Genomic DNA, 19078 nt, shown 5'->3' on the forward strand with positions numbered 1-19078 from the left:
AGTGGCCCTATTTTGTCTTTTTTGGTACTGTAGTGGATTATTTTCTCATTTGGGGGGGTAATCAACGGCATTTTTAGGCCGTTTTTAGACTTGGGCAAGTAATTACTTTGCCAGTATGATTCCAACTGTCTTTACCATAAATTATAGCAGTGATATCAAACTACCCTAAAATAATTTGTCCATCTATACAACTCCAGCCAGAATTCTAACCTAATTAGAATTCTAGTTCTCTCTGCAGCAGGCAATTATATCGGGCTGATTGTTACAATGTAAGTTTAACATCTGATTAGCTGGTGAAACTGGGAGCATGTGGTTTTGGCTCCTGCCTGGAGCTTTAAAGTGAATAAATATTTCTGTTGATATTTAATTAAACAATGCAAACATTTTGGTCATAGCTTTTTCTCTGTCTGCTTTTAATAGAGGGACAGTCTCAACCTCTAACACTGCTACCTCCTAACTGGGTCATCCCATCCCGAAGGGCATCTGGGCACACTTCCATGGCCTTTTATTTGTGGTAACTTGAGTTTATGGTTTTCAACACGTGGGATGGGGATTAAGAGGGAGGCTGGTTTCTGTGTTTAGCGAGACCCAAAGACAATGAAGTTGAACAAGTTGTTCCAATTCCCCAAAGCCCTGTCCTTTGAAATTGCCCAAATTTGGAACAGAGTGGTCCAGTCTTTTAAGTTCTTGTCTCTCAAAAATAGGTCAACTCTGTGCTCTCCTCAAACACTCAAAGTACAATGTATGCTTATCAGAGAGCAGGAGCATTGAAAATGGGCCTGACTTTTGTTCGGGTTACTGAACATTGTTGGACTCTGGACAACCTGATTTGCTCTGCAAACCTAATGGACGTCATGATTGTATTCACTAGCTATCCCTGTGAAATAGGCATGGTACAGCTGTTAACCACAGTGCACAACACAGAAAAGTGTTCATAAGAGGCTCAGCTAGTGCCAGACTTCTAGTGCCCAGAAGTCCATATAATGACACTAATGTTCACCTAGTAGGCTTGTGTTGTCACCTTATGTTGTCCATGGGAAGAAAGTCTGGTTACATAGTATAGAGGAATGAATATAAAAACATGGGATTCCTGCTCACACATCTGTACCTGCCCTCCTGTCTTACTGTTGCCTCAATATCTGTCTAGTTGCAATAGGTTTTCAGAAAGTTTTAGCCTCAGTACATACAATAGCAGTACATACATTGATATTGACTGTAACGATTCTTTTATTCCCTGTTATTGAATTAGTGGAATTATAATTGAATAATAGCATAACAGAATAACCAACTTCTTTCTTTCAAAGGTTTTGGGGTGGGGTGGGGTGTGGAGGGAGATCTCTCTGCCTGCCCAATGAAGTCTAATAGGGATTTGAGAGCTGGATGATTTTCTTTGTCAGGGGCTGGGAGAGCTTTGTGCTAAAACTGAAATGTGATCTGTTCTTTTGAAACAACCCAAACTGGCTTTACCACAGAAGTCTTGTTTTCAGAACTAGACTTCATGGTAGGCAAAATAAACACAAAATTTTACAATTAAAAATCTTTAAAGGTACATTCCACTACGTTATACTACAAATGACTGAAGTAAAAGAAAGTTCATCTCTTAATCCTTTATAGAACATTCTGCAAAATGTGGGTCTCACATATTCAATAGCCATAGGTGGGCACCACTGGGATTCTTGTTCTGGACTGCTCTTAATTCATGATAAACAGTGGTCTTCACTAATATTGACTCATTAGCAGAAGTTCAGTCCAATGAGTAAAATGTTGAATTATAGAATAGTCAAAAACTTAGCCCAAGAATTTTTATGCATATTAGTAAGTTAGGCTTCTAGTGATATACTTGTACTAATTAGAATGCATTTTATACAAATTATTATTATGCTTTTATCCTCAGAAAGCTTTACACAAGTCAAATATAGACCTATTTGTATTGTTGTATTCTGTAAATTGTATTCATAGTGTGTTAGTTCTAGGACTATGGTTCTGGAGGCCAGAAGTCTGAAATCAAGATGTATTCAGGGCCATGCTCTCTCCGAGATGCTAAGTAAGAATCCTTGCTTGCCCCTAACAGCTGCTGGGGATTCTGGTCTTCCTTGGCTTGCTGCAGCATAACTTCAATCTCTGCCTCTACTGTCACAAGATACTCTCCTCTGTGTGTCTCTATGACACATGGCCTTCTTATAAGGACACCAGCCATTTGGATTAAGGCCCACTTCAACCCAGTATGCCCTCATCTAAATTCAATTACATATGCAAAGATCTTAGTTCCAAATAAGGTCACATTCTGAGGTTCCAGGTGAATGTGTGTTTCAGAAGGATACTTATTCAACCCAGTACTAGCAGAAAGTTTAATTTTATGGCCCAGCCTAGATAGAAAGTTCATGGATTACTAATAAAATGGCTCAAATCAAGGTAACTGACAACATCTGGTACTGACAAGGATTCAGAGCTATCATACATTGCTGGGCTATCATACACTGTTGGTGGGAATGACTTCCACTGTGGCAGTCAATTTGGAAGTTTCTCATAAAGTTAAATATACACATATTATACAACCCAGGAATCTCACTCCTAGGTATTTACGAGAAACAAAGACAGATATCCACTGAAAAACTTATCAACAAACTTTCACAGCAGCTTTATTCATAATCATGAAAAGCTAGAAACCACCAAAATGTCCCTGAACTAATGAATAAACAAATTGTAGTGTCTCCAAAAGTGCAATACTGTTTTGGCAATAAGAAGGAATAGAGAACTGTTGCATGCAACAACACGGATGAGTCTCAAAAGCATTTTTCTAGGTGAACAAAGCCAGACATAAATGGTCATACACTGTATGATTCCATTTACATGAAATTCTAGAAAAGGAAAAACAGTGGGAATGGAAACCAGATCAGCAGCTGCCAGGGACTGGTGGTAAGGAGAGGGGATTGGCTAGAAAGGGGCACAAAGAATTTTTTTATGTGATAGAATTTCGATGTATCACTAATTTGTCAAAATTCAGAGAACAATGTGCCAAAACTTTAATTTTACTTCGTGGAAATTATACCTCAGTAAACAGCAGCAACAACAAATAAACCCTGCTCTGCAATCATCCCCTGCACCCCACCAAAGTTCACGAATTAGTGTTGGTGGCGTTTGACTCTAAGTGACCTTTTCCTGTGTGCATGGGAGCAAACCAGTTCTTCCTGCTTTGTCACCTAGTCTGAAGTGTAGTGATGTGATCTCAGCTCTCTGCAACCTCTGCCTCCCAGGTTCAAGCAATCCTCCTGCCTCAGCCTCCCAAGTAGCTGTGACTACAGGCACCTGCCACCACACCCAGCTAATTTTTGTATTTTGTGGATCATGAGGTCAGGAGTTCAAGACCAGCCTGGCCAACATGGTGAAACCCCATCTCTACTAAAAATATTTTCTAGGCTATAACTGAATGTCACTTGTTGAATAACTAACTCAGTGTAGGATGCAGTAATATAGCAGGAGAGATGGTCATCTTTTGGTATTTGGTTTAAGGCCTATTTTGTAAGACATATTCTCAGGAGCCAAATATGAAACTACACATGTATTTGTGGTGTATAGAATGAAAACATTTCATCAAAACCACATTATCAGTTCTTCGTAAAGCACATAACATCCCTTAGATGCCCGAACATACTTAGTTTAACATCACTACCTAAAAAGTTATTGGCTCCTCATGGATATTATAATTCTATAAATTTACTAGCAGTGGGGGAGGACCTAAAAATATTGTCCTCCATCCAGATAAAAGAGACATTTTTCCACTCTAGGTATTGTATTTAAAGTGTAAATGTAAATATTCTTTGCAACCATTTTGTAGCTTGAGGATGCACCAAGGAATTCTTTGGTAAATGTGAATCTTTATGAACAGGTCAAGCAGGCAGCAACTGCTTTATGCCTTTAAGGCATTCTTGGCAAGGAAGGGTTGGAGGCGTCATGAGAGAATTATCCCTGCCCAATTCCTGGATAGTTACAATTTCATAATTTCATGATCGGAAGTTAATCTCTTAGCCTTAAGGGGTTTCTCCCAGGAACGATGTCATATGCATCTCTTTTAGCTATTTATATATACGTGTGTGACCCAGTTTATCAGATTTGCTCCAACTTGCATAATTGGTTGGGGAGAAAAGCCCTTAGAGGAATAAAGGTGGGTATTGTCTTTTAAAGGTGAGTAAATAGAGGCGGCAGTTCTAGAGGAAAGTGAAAACAGAAAAAGGAAGGGGAGCAAACTGCAAACTGGCATCCCTCATAGTTTGCTCAAAGCTAGTTCTGTTCTTTGCCCATCATTAAGCAGCAGATCCATGTGGGGAAGTATGAAGTCATAGGCAACAGAGGAACCTGGCTTACGAAAGTGTTCCAATCTGATCTTTGTAAAATGTTGAATAGCCTTTCATCTAGAAAATTCATGTAATGTATAAAATCTTTGAGAGCTTTGCTATTCTTCCAGTCACTTTCATTCTTACTCCTCCACACCTGTTGTCTGATTCCACAAAGGACTCCATTCTCCCACACCTTGCTCGGGCAATCTGCTGGCCTATATGCTTCTCTGCTTTCTAATGAGAACACTAATTTGTAGGAAAATCCATTCAGTGTGAATGGATTATTGCTGATCTACTCATCAGTTCTTGCTGGGAACCAAAGACACATTACCCGTCTGGGTTCTTAGGCCAGAGTTAGCTTTGTTACTCATGGTGATGGGCTGTTTTAAAATAACAGACTGATTTAACTTCTTTTTTTTAAAAGCTTTATTTGTGATTCATTTAACATAAAATGAAATGTGATTCACTTAACATAAATTTACCTATTTGAATTATACAATTCAGTGTTAACTGGCCATTTTAAGTCCTCAATGGCCTGTTTAAACCAAGTGATGTACTGAGAATGATCATTCTGTGGGATCACTGAAATGTTCATTTATTCACAAAGTCATGATTCTATTTTACACTTATATTGTGCCTGCTAGCTTTTATTTATTTATTTATTTATTTATTTATTTATTTATTTTGAGGCATAGTCTTGCTCTGTTGCCCAGGCTGGAGTGCAATGGTGTGATCTCAGCTCACTGCAACCTCCACTTCCCAGGTTCAAGTGATTTTTCTGACTCAGCCTCCTGAGAAGCTGGGATTACAGGCATGTACCACCATGCTTGGCTTATTTTTGTATTTTTAGTAGAGACGGGGTTTCACCATGGGGGTCAGGCTGGTCTCAAACTCCTGACCTCGTAATCCGCCCACCTTGGCCTCCCAAAGTTCTGGGCTTACAGGCGTGAGCCACCACACCCGGCCTGTGCTTGCTAGTCTTTGAAATCTATTTTGAAGACAGTCAACAGCATTACTGATTTCATTTCTCACAGCCACTCACTGTGGTTAGAGAGAATTGGTGGCTTAACCAAAGCTGCATATCTAAACATTTGAAATCATGGAAAAATATAGTAAATTCTACAAGAGAGGAACAAACAAAAGTGATATAGAAATGTAAGGGACAGAGACATTAGCTCTGACTGAAGAAGACATGGGTATTCCATAGCAGTAATGGAAATTGAGAGTCTGGTGTTGAAGCAGGGCTTTGAAAGATGGTGGGATTTCAACGAAGCAGGTGAAATAGAGAAGACCTTATATAAGCACAAACACTTGGTGAGTGGCCCCAGGCACGCTTGTGGAGGGCCTAGAAAAACTGGGTTAGGAATTTAGGGTCAGTCCTGTGGTAGTGGAAGGCAGTTGAAGATTCTTGAGGAGATGCATGTCATGACCACAGCCTTGAAGATAATTTCTGAATCACAAGTGGTGCCAAATGGCACAGTAGTTTAGCACCTAGACATTTATTTAATATCAATGTGTAGTTGATATTGAAATTAGCATTGGTTCTTTGACTAATTCACTTGGTAGGAGCTACCAGTTGTCATACCATACACAGACTAACCCATTCTTATGACCTTTCCACTGAAAATTGTAAAGTACTTTGACTTTTTGTTCAGTGCTTATTGAGAGGCAGTGAGCATTTCTTTTCTTTGCTTGTTTCTTCTGGGCAACATCTATTAGCCTATTCCTAATGCACTGTGTGGCATAGCCATATCTTATCAGGTTGTGTTTTTGGTGTCACCCCAATTTTGGAATATGAATCTGCCATTAAATCACAGCCCTGTGAGTCAGAAAAAATAGACATGTCAGTATGAATGGATGTACACTTTTCTGGTCATTTACAGAGGTGACATCATTGTCATATGCTGTAAGTTTGTTTGCAATATTTTGTTAATCACAAAGTGAATAGCAAAGGGGATGGTATGCAAAACAAGGAAAAAAGTTGGAGGGGCATTTCAAAACTTGTCAGAATGTGTAGTATAATTTCTTTGGAAAAATAATGATAAATCAACTCAACTAAGCAACTGTATGTAGGAGTACAAAGAGTAGAAAGGAGATGGGTAGACCACGCGCAGTGGCTCATGCCTGTAATCCGAGCACTTTGGGAAACCAAGGTGGGCGGATCCCTTGAGGTCAGGAGTTCAAGGCCAGCCTGACCAACATGGAGAAACCCTGTCTCTGCTAATAATACAAAATTAGCTGGGTGTGGTGGTGCCCGCCTGTAATCCCAGCTACTTGGGAGGCTAACGTAGAATTGCTTGAACCCGGGAGGTGGAGGTTGCGGTGAGCAAAGATCATGCCATTGCACACCAGCCTGGGCAACAAGAGCAAAACTCCATCTTCAAAAAAAGGAAAAGAGATGGGCGGGCAGAAAGACAATTGTAAATCTAGAAAAATAGTCTGCATGGGTGGTGAAAGTATTATAGTATGAAATAGAGTAAGTAACAATATTACTAGAATTATAATAACAATGCTTATTAATTAGTGGCAACCAAATAGCAGATACTCTGCCAAGCAACACATTACTTAGTTCTTATCGCAACCCTGTGAAATACAAATGGGTTCTTTCCTATGCCAGCTCAGGAAAGAAAATTAAAATCCCAGAGAGATTAACTCACTGAAGATCACTCAACTAGTAAATAGCAGAACTAGACTGTATTCATCTCAGTAAGACCCAAAGGGGGAACACGAGAGAGACATTTTAGAGACAAACTTGATCTTCAGACTGACACAAACTTCAGTCCATAGAAACCATGGCCTGGGGGTGACTGACAAGTAGTCTGTGCTCTTCATGTCAGAGTTGGGGATTCTGAATTTCTCCAGGAGGTCCTCAATGGTAGAGTGTGAGTAGTGGAGAGCACACTAGAGGAGTGCCTAAGACCAGTTTTGGAGCCATGAAAGGAAAATTTAGTATATTGCCAGCCAATGGAATAACTCATTTCCATTATCAGGTGATATGGAGGATAGGGAGCTCTCACAGCCTTTTCTTTCAACAGTCAGTACACAGAAACTGTGGGAGAAACAAGCAAACAAGACTGGAGTTGTCATCCAGAGAGGGCACCGCTGTGGTGGACATGGACCTTGGTATTGAAATGAGCTCGGTTGAGGATGGCTGTTTGGTATTGAAATAAAAGGTAGAAAGATTCGTGAGTAGGGATTTGAAAACCTTGATGGGTGGTTTATAGGAGGAAGCATGGGCATCAGTAATGAAGGCAGCATAATCATGACAGAATAGAGAGTGAGAGCCGTGGACTGCATAAGGGAGGATCAGTCAATTCCAAATTATTTAATACTAAGGTGAGTAGCTGCTGTGATCCTAGCCCTGTGATAGGAACTGAGAAAGTTGGATACAGGTGTAAGATACACTTCCTGACTCCAAAGGGATGGAAACACTGCTTAAAGAGATGACATAAAAGCACATGAAATCATTACAAACAGAACAAAATTGTGCTTAATCAAACACTAAATTAATGCTTCTTGAAGGTCTCATTTTTGTTTAGGGAGGAGTTATTCCCCAAATGTCTGAATGCTCGATAGAATTCTACCTTCCCAGTTCATCTTATTTTTATTTTCCCTTAAGCTTCTATGTGCTCTTTTCTTTTAAGAGATTCCACTATTAACGAATGTTTTCAAGAAATAGTGTTTGCAAAGCTTATAGCTTGCAGTGAACACCAAGAACGAAGTATTCAGACAGTTCTAGCTGAGCGGGGCTGGGGGTAGCTCTTCCGAGAGAGTCCGCCCCAGCATCCGTCCACCAAATATTTATTGAAAGCGCTTGTAATAACTACAAACATCCACTATTTGATCATCTGAGGTGGGTTGCTGAGGCACCTGTGACCTTGCACAGCATTCAAGCTGCATTCTCTGGAGGCTGTTTTCAGCGTTATCACACCACACACTCCATTCCCTGTCCTGTTTTCAGGGTCAAGGAGTTTCATTCTCATGCACAAATAACATACAGACAGTGTCTAGTATTTTTCCATACTCGAACCTCAAATGCCATGTACATAGCTTTAATATTTTGCTATGCGCCCCCTACATCTCCCACTTCTTTAATTCTTAGAGCATGCTGGTCATCCAATGCAAGGGTCATTCTTCTGTCACTCTTCTCTGGTCATAGTTGCATTGGGTGGCAGCACAGAGCCATCTGCAGATGCCTAGCAAACATACAAAAAAGAGTAAGTATAGTGGCCATCACCCAAATGCATATGTTTAACCTAGACAACCAAGTGTTCGGGTTTAACCATTGAAAGCCTTCTTGTAATTTGTGAATTATAAACAAGTATAAAGGGTACTTGTTTGTAATTGCTGCAACCATTTTTCAGGTTGTTTCTTTAATTCACAATCAAGAGTGGAAATTTGAGAAGACAAATGGTCGTGATAAGCCCCTTGCAGATGCACTTTTCTAAATAACTGCAAGGGGGAATCTCCTTCCCAGCTCCAGGTTAAATTTACAAGAAGCCACAATTCTGCATGCCATTTTAAAATCATGACATAGGGGCTGGACACGGTGGCTCAAGCCTGTAATCCCAGCACTTTGGGAGGCTCTGGCGAGCGGATCACGAGGTCAAGAGATGGAGACCATCCTGGCCAACATGGTGAAACCCCGTTTCTACTAAAAATACAAAAATTAGCTGGGCGTGGTGGCATGCGCCTATAGTCCCAGCTACTCGGGAGGCTGAAGCAGGAGAATTGCTTGAACCCGGGAGGTGGAGGTTGCAGTGAGCCGAGATTGTGCCACTGCACTCCAGCCTGGTGTCTGGCAACAGAGTGAGACTCTGTCTCAAAAAAAAAAAAAAAACTATAACATAGAGATATTTAACTGTGTAATGTTTTGATGAGACAAAGATGTAGCATACCAGCTACTGGAAGTATTAAAGTATATACATACTTTAAAGTATATATATAGTATGTATACTTTTAAAGTATGTAAATACTTTAATACTATAAAAGGATTGATTCTGCTCTATGTTAGGAACACCTTGCCCACACAGAAGTATATAAGGGTGCATAGAACAAATCAAGACTGTATCAGTAACGTTATTCTACAAAGAGAATGTATATTTGCTACCACTATTAATGTACTCACCATGTGAAAGAACTCATTCAAAAAAGGAAGACCTAGTCTCAAAATGTGGGTATGAACAGGGCTTAAGGTGTGTTTCTCTTTTACTTGTAATATTGGTCCTGAAAGCTCATACTCTGACCAGGTGATAGAACTATTGGAAGGACTTCCAAATCCAATAGTTTGATTTGCAGACATAAGATTATCATGGGAACCCCAATCAAGTAAGGTGTCATAGTTAAACAGACACCCTTGGTGTGACACAGGTTGTCTGCATGGAAACCACTGGACAGCCTCAAACTTATATTGCCAGTCCCTACTCAAGACAGCATAGAGGAAGATCAGGCACTTGTGTACTTTCATTAAAGACCTCAGCAAGATTGGTGGTGACAGCAGAAATAAAGGTCAAATTTGCAAGCTTAGCATCTCTTTTAGGCTGATAGTAAAGATACTCCTGAGGAATGAGAGTAACACACTTATCATGTGCTACTGTGGAAAAACAAAGAGAGGGATATCTAGACAAAGTTAAGTAGTTATTCAGTTTAATTCATCCCAATTTTTCAATTAAGGAGTAAGACAGGGGCGTCCATTGACCTCCTGTCCAAGAAGAATCACTGGATGACCAAGGCGGGTCAGCAACCCACCATGTAATAACATTAAAAACAGAGGGATTTAGAACATGAATCCAATAAACATGTTCTTGAACTGATCCCACTTGGCAAAGGACAAGAATTACCAGCCATGCTAACATCCATGCCTGTCCTACTTTCTCAGAAGTTTCTCTAATCACCACCAGATACATAAGAAACCAGTTTTCTGCAGTTGCAAGGGCTTCCACGGGAGCAAGCTGGATAGTTGCTTATTAATTCAATTTCTTTAGCTGTCCTCAGGTAATGTCAGGTGCCTTCCAAGTCAACACCATCATTGCTAGTCAATTCTCCAACAACAGGTCCTGTTCGCAAGAAGAAAGCCCCATATTCGGCCTTTTTTGTTTATTAGAATATATCTTAAGAGTTTGATGAGTTTATTCAATAATGGCCTAACCAGTTGAGTTACAGGAAATACCAGTTTTGTGTTGTATGTGTTAAAGTTGCAATGCATATGTAAATTAAGCACTAAGATAGTAAGGTCCATCAGTAGCTTTTATAGTTTGTGAAAGGCCTAAAGTTATAATAGAGTCAAACAAATGTGTAATATCATCTTTAGTTTTTTCTTTGGTCTCGGGGGTAGCATGTATCAAGCCTACGTAAGTTTCCACAGTAACATGGAGAAATTTAAAACATCCAAAGGGTGGATACTGAGTAACATCAGTTTGCCAGATAGCATTAGGCACCAGACCTCGTGGATTGGCACCAAGCCCTAAGGGCAAAGGAGAGAGAGAATGCTGTTGGCAATCAGGACAAGTTTTATAATCATTCAAGCTTGAGCGAGTGTGAAATGAGTTGTTTAAGACTGTGGGCATTCTAATGAAAAAAGGAGTGATCAGCTTGAGCTCGAAAAAATGCAGCGAAGTCTGCAAACCACATTTGTGGTTGTACCAGAGCATCGCTTGGGCATTCCCTTTTGATAAAGGACCAGGTAACCTAGAATGAGAGTGAATATGTGTGATGTAAAGATGGTGATGAGGGGCACAGAAGAGCTCTCGTGCTGTAAGAAACAAAGCTAGTAGAGATTCATTAGTAATGCCCTTCACATGTGCAAGATTTAAATGAGTAATGCCATACACTGAATAAGCAGGATCACTAACCATATTCATGTCCTGGAGAGGAAAAGTTTGTAAGGCCAATATTAGGGCACCTAACTCTGCCTGTTGCATAGTTTAAAAATGTTCCTAGATTTTGTGTTGCCAGTTTTGCATGGCATCTTGCCACATTATAGTTGTCTTACTTGTTTTTTCCTGAACCATCTGTAAAGACAGTAGTGACATAAACAAGGGCTCAGAGACATCAACAGACACAAATTTAACAGGCAAAGTTTGTAAAAGGTTTACGCGCTTAGAGTCTGGTAAAAGAAAGTTGATATTACCAATAAAGTCAGCCAGTGCTACTTGACAATCAAGATCACAAGCTAAGAGATTGTTTCTTGCTTAATGGTAGGAAAAGAGTAGCAGGGTCATATCGTCACAATTGGACACAACGCCGGCGTCCCTTTATAAGAAGAGAAGCCATTAAATCCGTGGTCTTTTGTATGTGTTTAGAGAGGTTATGAGACAGGTACACAACACGTAAAATACAGAAATGGCAAAAGAGAAGGCCTACCTGCTAAACTAAGGCATGGAAGGAATGGTTATTTTAAGTGATTTTTACTATATTTTCTGGCCTTTGAAAGTCATTAGAATGTGACTGTAAGTTGCCTTGAGTTAAACCTGCATTGAGTTAGCCTAAGTGTGTAAAAAAAAAAAAAAAAACCAAAAAACTTTAAAAAATGTTTTTAGGTGCTGGCCATTTTCCTGCATTAGTCTTCAGCTGGAATGTCTTAGAAGTGAGCTTGGGAAAGCAGGGCTGTGGGCAGGTTCTTCCCATCTGCTCTGGGATCCTTAGGCAGCTTCTCTTTTTAATAGCCTGCCACCTGTTTCTACCCTTACCTTGAGAGGAAGAAAGGAAGATTACAGGTGGCAGTAAGAGACTAGAGAATGACCAGGTGGTAAAGTGCGTGTATATAAGCACAGAGACTAAAGGGAAGAGGGTAACAGGCTGGGAGAAGACCACTCCCCTCGTCCTCCAGACCACCTATGCTTGGAGCCAACCCTGTTTAGGTAAGGTACTAAAAATATACTGGGATTTTTATTATTTTTTACCACTCCCAAGCATAGAGGCTCAGGGGAGGGGCGGCTATTCAGCACAGGGTCTACTTGGAAGTTTCCCAGCCACAGTGCTTTAACCATTTTATTTTAAAAAATGAAACAAACATTCCTTACTGCTGCGTCTATCTTCTTAAGGTCACAGCAGCTGGCAGAGCTCCTCTACCTCAGTCGAGTTAGCATTTAACATATGGCTATGAGAGAGCACCCCTTATTATCGAGATTCTCCCCCAGAACTCTGTAGGCTGCTCCACACCCCTCTGCCCACCTTGGGCTAAAAAGATTGAGGTGAACATAGACTGTTTCTTAGCCCTTTCTCCAGGGGGCTGGGGAAGACAAGGAAGTGCTTGTTAACTGAGACACGCGAGGGGTGGCAGGGAAGAGCAGAGGTAGGAAAAGCAGCACCACAGCAAGCAGCAGGCCACTTTCTGGGCAGTTACTAAGGCACGTGACCATGGTGAGGAGGATTATTAGGACCAGGCTGGAGCTGCCTGCAGCCACCCAGGGACTTGGTCTGTGCCTCTTGGCCTTTCCTCTGTCACTGCAAACCCAGAAAAGGGCAACTTGTTTAGACTGCTAGTGACTAAACGGGCACTCCATGGCATTTTAACAACTCTCCTGCCGCAGGCCTCTGTGGACAACAAGAAATCCAGAGCTATCTGGGATCAAACCCAGGAGGCAGCATGCAACTTTCCTTTATACTCCAGGGAAATAGAAAAAAGACAAGGCCAAGAAGACTGATACTGGAAGTAAGAAGTGAGAACTGGCATATTAGAAAGACAATCATAATCAGCCACTTTCCTTCCATCCCAGAGGCACACCCCTCCAGCAGGGAAGCTTGTCAAAGGGACGCAGCCACCCAATCATATAGGTGTTCACTGACCGGGGGGTCTTATCCAAGAACCATCCCTTGGACAGCCTTCAGTCTCCTCAAGGGAGATGGGAGGTTCTGTTGCCTGAACAGGGCAAACAGATGGAAGTCCCTTTAAGGGTGGAGGAATGGTGGGCAATAGCTTTTCTATAAGGGGAGGAAAAGGCTCTAGTCTGTCCTTATCCTCACTAGAAAAAAATCTCTTCTTTATGCCCCACAGAGGAGAATGAAGGAGGGAGAGGAGTCTCTCCCTGTTCTGTTTCCTGCTTTTTCTTCTCCTTTAAATGTCCTGAATTCCCTTCAGGTGGAGAAGATGGGTGGTCAGACTCAATGCAATCTGGCAGATAAAGAGGATACAAGGCAGAGCATACCAGCGCCCAGGTGGTCAAAATAGTAACATTACTGAAAGGACCTTGCTCATATCCTCTTTTCAGGGAGCAACCTACCTGCTCCCATAACTCTAAATCTAAGGTTCCTTGATCAGGAAACCAAGGGCATTCCTGCCGAATTAAGAGCATAAGCTTCCGTACAGCACCAGGCTCTAGAGTGCACTGAATAGCTTTAAGTAGCTGTTGCACTGTTTTAAAAAATTATTTCCTGCTCTTTGGTCATTTTTTGACCCATGATAACCTAGCCCCTGATATTTTATGCATGTGTCCCGTCTTCCTGAGGGGGGTCAGGACTGTCCCTTACCGGGATTCTCTGAAAATTGATGAACTCTTCTTCTTCACACATAAATTCAAGGTGATCATGTCAGGGGCACAAGTCACAGAACTTATAGCTTGCAGTGAACACCAAGGACAAAGTGCTCAGGCAGTGCGAGCTGGGCGGGGCTGGTGGGTAGCTCTTCTGAGAGAGTCCACCACAGCATCTGTCCACCAAGTATTTATTGAAAGGGCTTGTATTCACTACAAACATCCACTAGATGGTCATTTGAGGTGGGTTGCTGAGGCACCTGTGAATTTGCACAGCATTCAAGCTGCATTCTCTGGAGGCTGTTTTCAGCATTATCACACCACACACTCCACTCCCTGTCCTATTTTCAGGGTCAAGGAGTTTCATTCTCATGCACAAATAACGTACACACAATGCCTCAGTATTTTTTCATGCCCCGACCTCAAATGCCTTGTCCATAAGCTTGAATATGTTGATGTGCGCCCCCTATGGCATTAGCTTAGAGTGGAACAGTGGTGGTCACAGGAGCCTTGGGAGAGGTTTTGGGCTACTTCCCATAATCTTTATCACTTGTATAAAATCTCTATATAGCATGGGCAGCACACTTGATTGTCTACTTTGTATGGAAGGAAAAGTTACGATAGGTAGAAATAGGTAGCAGGGAATGATTTGGCTAATTTGTTTAGAGTCTGGAAGGACCAGAATGGGAAGAGTGAGAACAAGGAGGTAGGGGAAAAGAGATATGTGGGCCGTATAGATGATGGGCACCAATCATGCAGATCTTTCGGTTTTGTGTAGTGCCCAGCAAGCCTCTTTGCAGAAGGGAATCTCAACCATCATGTAGACAGGACGAGTAAACCTATGGATGTCAACAAACATTTCTTACTGGTTATTGCAGTACCAGTGCAGGTTGGCGTTGAATGGTAGCAGAAATAGAAGTATGCAAACACCTAACAGAATGGGATTCAGTTCACAAAGGCTTATCTAGCCACTGCTTAGTGTCATCATCAGGGCTGATGCTAAGCCCTCAATTGAGAAGAATAGCAGCAATTTGTCCTTACCATAATTTACATCTACACCAAGTATGAATCAACACTTTATTTTTTTTCACCAGGGGAAAGCACAAGAATCAACACTTTAGCATGCCTGATCTGTCAATATAGGATCTCACAACATTTCCTCAGATAGCAGACCAATTTTGCTGCAAAGGATATGCAGCAATGATTGCAGGATTCACTGGTTTCACTATATATCCCATTACCCAGAATCAGCTGGCCTAGCTGAATGATGCAGTGGACTTAAAGGCTCAGCTACGTGGCCCTCTCTGAGAACACACTGTGACGGTTAGAGCATGGTCCTCAATTTTGGGGTTATATGCATTGAAATAAGGACTGATATATGGTGCTCTATCTTCAATGGTTATGATACACAGGACTGGTAACCAAGGAAATAGAAGTGGTCACTACATGATCATCCCCAGTGACCTATTTGTGAAATTTATTCTACCTATCTTCTAATCGTAGGCTCTGTTAGGTTAGAGAACCTCCTTCCCAGTAAGGGTTGTCTCCACCAGCCAAATGAGGATTTTACTGAATTTGAAGCTGGGTGTACCACCAGGGCACATTGGATTCCTCCTGCCAGTGGATCAGAAGGGAATTATACTATGGGGTAAGTAACCTGATTTTCTTGTGGGGAGAGGGTTGATACTACATAATGGGGACAGGGAGGAATATGCTTACTTTTATTTCTTCTCTTTATTCTTCTGATTGATAAGAGATTGCCTCTTTGTCTGATTTTTTTTAATTCAATAATTTATTCTTTAGCTGTTTGTATCCTTTATCCCATCCTTGGTGTATAGTTTTTCTGCTATTATACCTCATATTTTCATTTGCAATTACTTTTTTCTTCATATTGCTAATAGCTTGTTACAGCTTGCTAAGTATCTTATGTTTACATAAAATTATTATCTATTCTAATACTTTTGTTTCAGATGATATGTCTTAAAGATTTTTTGAGGTAGTTTTAAATTGCATTATTTTAGATTTTGAATTTAGGTTTCTCTTTAAATATTTTAATAAGTAAGGGGAAGGGCCAAAGCTGATACATCTAAGGATAAGTGAGGGTCTATGCCTAAGGTCAGATGCTTACTTCTACAGACTACCTTTCAAGGTTCTCACACCCCTATCCACAGATCTTTCTGCCATTTAAAATTAATTTTTGTGTATGATGTGAAATAGAATGTAAGTGAAAATAGGGGTTCAAGTTAAATTTTTTTTTGTGTGTGAATAGCCATTTGTTCCAGCACCATTTGTTAAAAGGCATTTTCTTTTCTTTTAAATTGCTTTGGTTCATTTACCATAAACCGTTTGCTTTATCATTGTGGATCTATTTCTGCCTTCTCAATTCTAGCTCATTGACCTGTTTGTCTATCTTCATATCAATACTACACTGTCTTGATTACCAAAGTCTTGTAATAAGTCTTTTGAGATAAGGTGGTGTGAGGTCTCCAACATGGTTCTCTCTCAAGATTGTTTTGACTATTCTGGGTACTTTTCATATAAATTTTAAAATCAGCTTTTCTATGATCCTTTTTCTATATTTCTATCATTTTTCTATAAAAATGCTGGTCTGGAATGTGATTGGGCTGACAGCAGAGCTACAGACCAATTTAGGGATAACATTCAGGCTTACAATATTAAGTATTCTGGTGCATGAACATGGGAAATGTCCCTAGTTTTCAAAATGAGCAAACTGAGGTTTAGAAAGCCTAAATGACTTGATAGGGTTATAGGCCTGAAAGCAGCAGAAGCTCATTAAATCTATTTACAATTAATTAACTCAACAGAATGGCCTACACTCCTCTTTTCCTCTGCAAATCATATTAACTGCTACACCATGGCATTGTAAACTTTGTTGGCCAATCTATTTCTGTCTAACATGCCTGCTTCTGCCAAATAAATTTTAGGCTTATCTAGAATCAGTTGTGTTTTTTCCAGTATCTAATTTTTGAAATAATGTTTGTGGTTAGAATTAAATAACTTAAGTAAATAATACGGGTTCCAGCCTAGTGATTTTATTTTAAAAACATTATCCTGTCAGAGATGCACACAAAGATTTTGGTATGACAATATTTATCATAGTCTTAATACAAACACTCCCCACTAGGAAACAGTCTAAGTGTCTCATAAAAGGAAGTAATTGAGAACATTTGGTATTTTTATATGATGGCTACTATTTAGCCATTATAAAACACATATTCAAAGAATGTTTAATAATATGTGGAAATTCCTATGATAAAATATTCGATGAGAAAAGCAGGATATAAAACTATAAAGCTATACAGATGCTTTTTTTTTTTTAACTTAAAATGGGGTTACATTCTGATAAACCCATCATAAGTTGAAAATATCATAAGAGGAAAATGGATTTAACACACCTAGCCTACTCTACTTTAAATGTGCTCAGAACATTTATATTAGCCTATGATATGAATGATTAGTTGGGCAAAATCATCTAACTCAAATACTATTTTGTAATGCGTTGAATATCTCATGCAATTTGTTGAATACTGAAAGTGAAAAACAGAGTGGTTTGTATGGGTACTTGAAGTACGGTTTATACAGAATGTGTTTTACTTCGGTAACATTTTAAAATTGAAAAAAAGTCAAGGGCTATCTGTATATGTATAGAAAGATCCTAGTATTTACAGTATTGCTGGATTTTCCACTCTTGCCTGTGTAGCATCCTGTGATCTTTCTTGTTATTTGGGGGACATGTTTCCATAATCACATCAGTTCTCTGTGTAAGGCACACATATGGTAAAGATGGCATAAACACAAATGCCAACTTTATAGTACTCCACCCTCAGTGGTTTTGTCACAAGGTAATTCTGTTGTAATTGAACCAGAGTGGGAGTGTGAGGAGGGGACTGGTGTAAGTCCTGGAATCCAAAGGCACAAAAGCACAAAACCAGGAACTTCAATGTCTAAGAGCAGGAGGAGATGGGTGTCCCAGTTCATAAAGACTGAAAAGACAACAGTTGGCCTTTTCTCTCTTATGTTCCATTTGAGCGCTCATTGGATTGGAGATGCCTGCTCACATTGGTGATGGCAGATCTTTGTAGTCTACCAATTCAAATCCTAGCCTCTTCTGGAGGTACTCTCACAGACGCACCCAGAAAGAATGTTTCAGCAGCTACCTGGGCATCCCTTAGTCCAATTAAGTTGACACATAAAATTAACCACGGCACCCATAAAGTGCATTCAGAACTCTGACCTCATCCTATGCCTCTTACATGCTATTCTGTATCCCTCATATCATGTTTTTATTCTGCTGTGTAATTTGTGAAAACCAGTTTTCTTAACTCCCATGATTAAGGCTATTTCATGGTATTTAATTTCCCCTATGGGATCTTGCCATCATTGGGTGGAACATCCAGTGTGATATTTTGTACCATAGAGCTGGCTATATAGATTTCTGTTTTTACAAGTGATGCTAGATAAATCCTGTAGCATTTTAGATAATAGCTATATAACTCTATTGGGAGCACTGTTTGCACTCAAATGATGAATGATCTTCTCCTATATAACAACGGGCAACTATCCCACCTAATAAGCAGGACCAACTTTATCTCAGGATTCTCATATCTCCTATTCATCTATGCATAATTTTCTGGAGAAATTAGATTTATGATTTCAATGCTCATAATATTAGAGTTAGAAAGAATCTATGCTTAGAGGAAGGTAAAAATGAAATCAGGGCATAAATAATGCTCACACATGAAAAGAGGTATTATTCAATACATTCATTGCTCAATAAGATAGAAGAAACCCCATGGGTACTATCTGATAAGGGGCAAGTAAAGAAACTGGCAAAGATTGTGAGTGTTTGAATGGTACATAATGTGGCTTAGGTGGATTTGCTTCTGTATTTTCTCTACTGCTTTAGCTCTTAGGTTGTGCAAGTGTCTGTTATTTAAAAAAAAAAAAAAAAAGTAAAACTACAGTATAAATTCACCAAGGAGCCATGTGGAATCCCCAAAATGACCTGTTATCCTCTGACTACATTCCATTCCTATTACTCCACACTGACAATATTCTAGATCTGAAAAACATGACTTGTTGTGGAACTTGGCAAAATCCCGCTGGAGGAAGCTACTACTCAATGATTTAAAATGGACAGAAAGTCTGTTTCAAACACTTGCTTAAGCAGTTTTCCTCCTATTGTTTAGTTCTTACGATAATCCAGTGAAGTGGGTACTAGCGTCCGTCTCATTTTATATATGAAGAAACTGG

The 19078-nt window shown here is 40.1% G+C and overlaps 1 protein-coding gene across 1 annotated transcript in view; it reads left to right on the plus strand.

Moving 5' to 3' along the window:
- ENPP4 (ectonucleotide pyrophosphatase/phosphodiesterase 4) overlaps positions 1-15471 on the plus strand; it is a 52949-nt gene extending 37478 nt beyond the window's left edge. Inside the window, exon 4 of the mRNA XM_032299594.1 lies at positions 15308-15471. Coding sequence (XP_032155485.1) covers positions 15308-15456 — 149 coding nt within the window. The 3' untranslated portion in view covers positions 15457-15471. The remainder of the gene's footprint in view (positions 1-15307) is intronic.
- Positions 15472-19078: the final 3607 nt, after the last annotated feature.

The sequence above is a fragment of the Sapajus apella genome, unplaced genomic scaffold, assembly GCF_009761245.1.
Source record: "Sapajus apella isolate SASKATOON/1434 unplaced genomic scaffold, GSC_monkey_1.0 scaffold41, whole genome shotgun sequence".
NCBI classification, from domain to species: domain Eukaryota; kingdom Metazoa; phylum Chordata; class Mammalia; order Primates; family Cebidae; genus Sapajus; species Sapajus apella.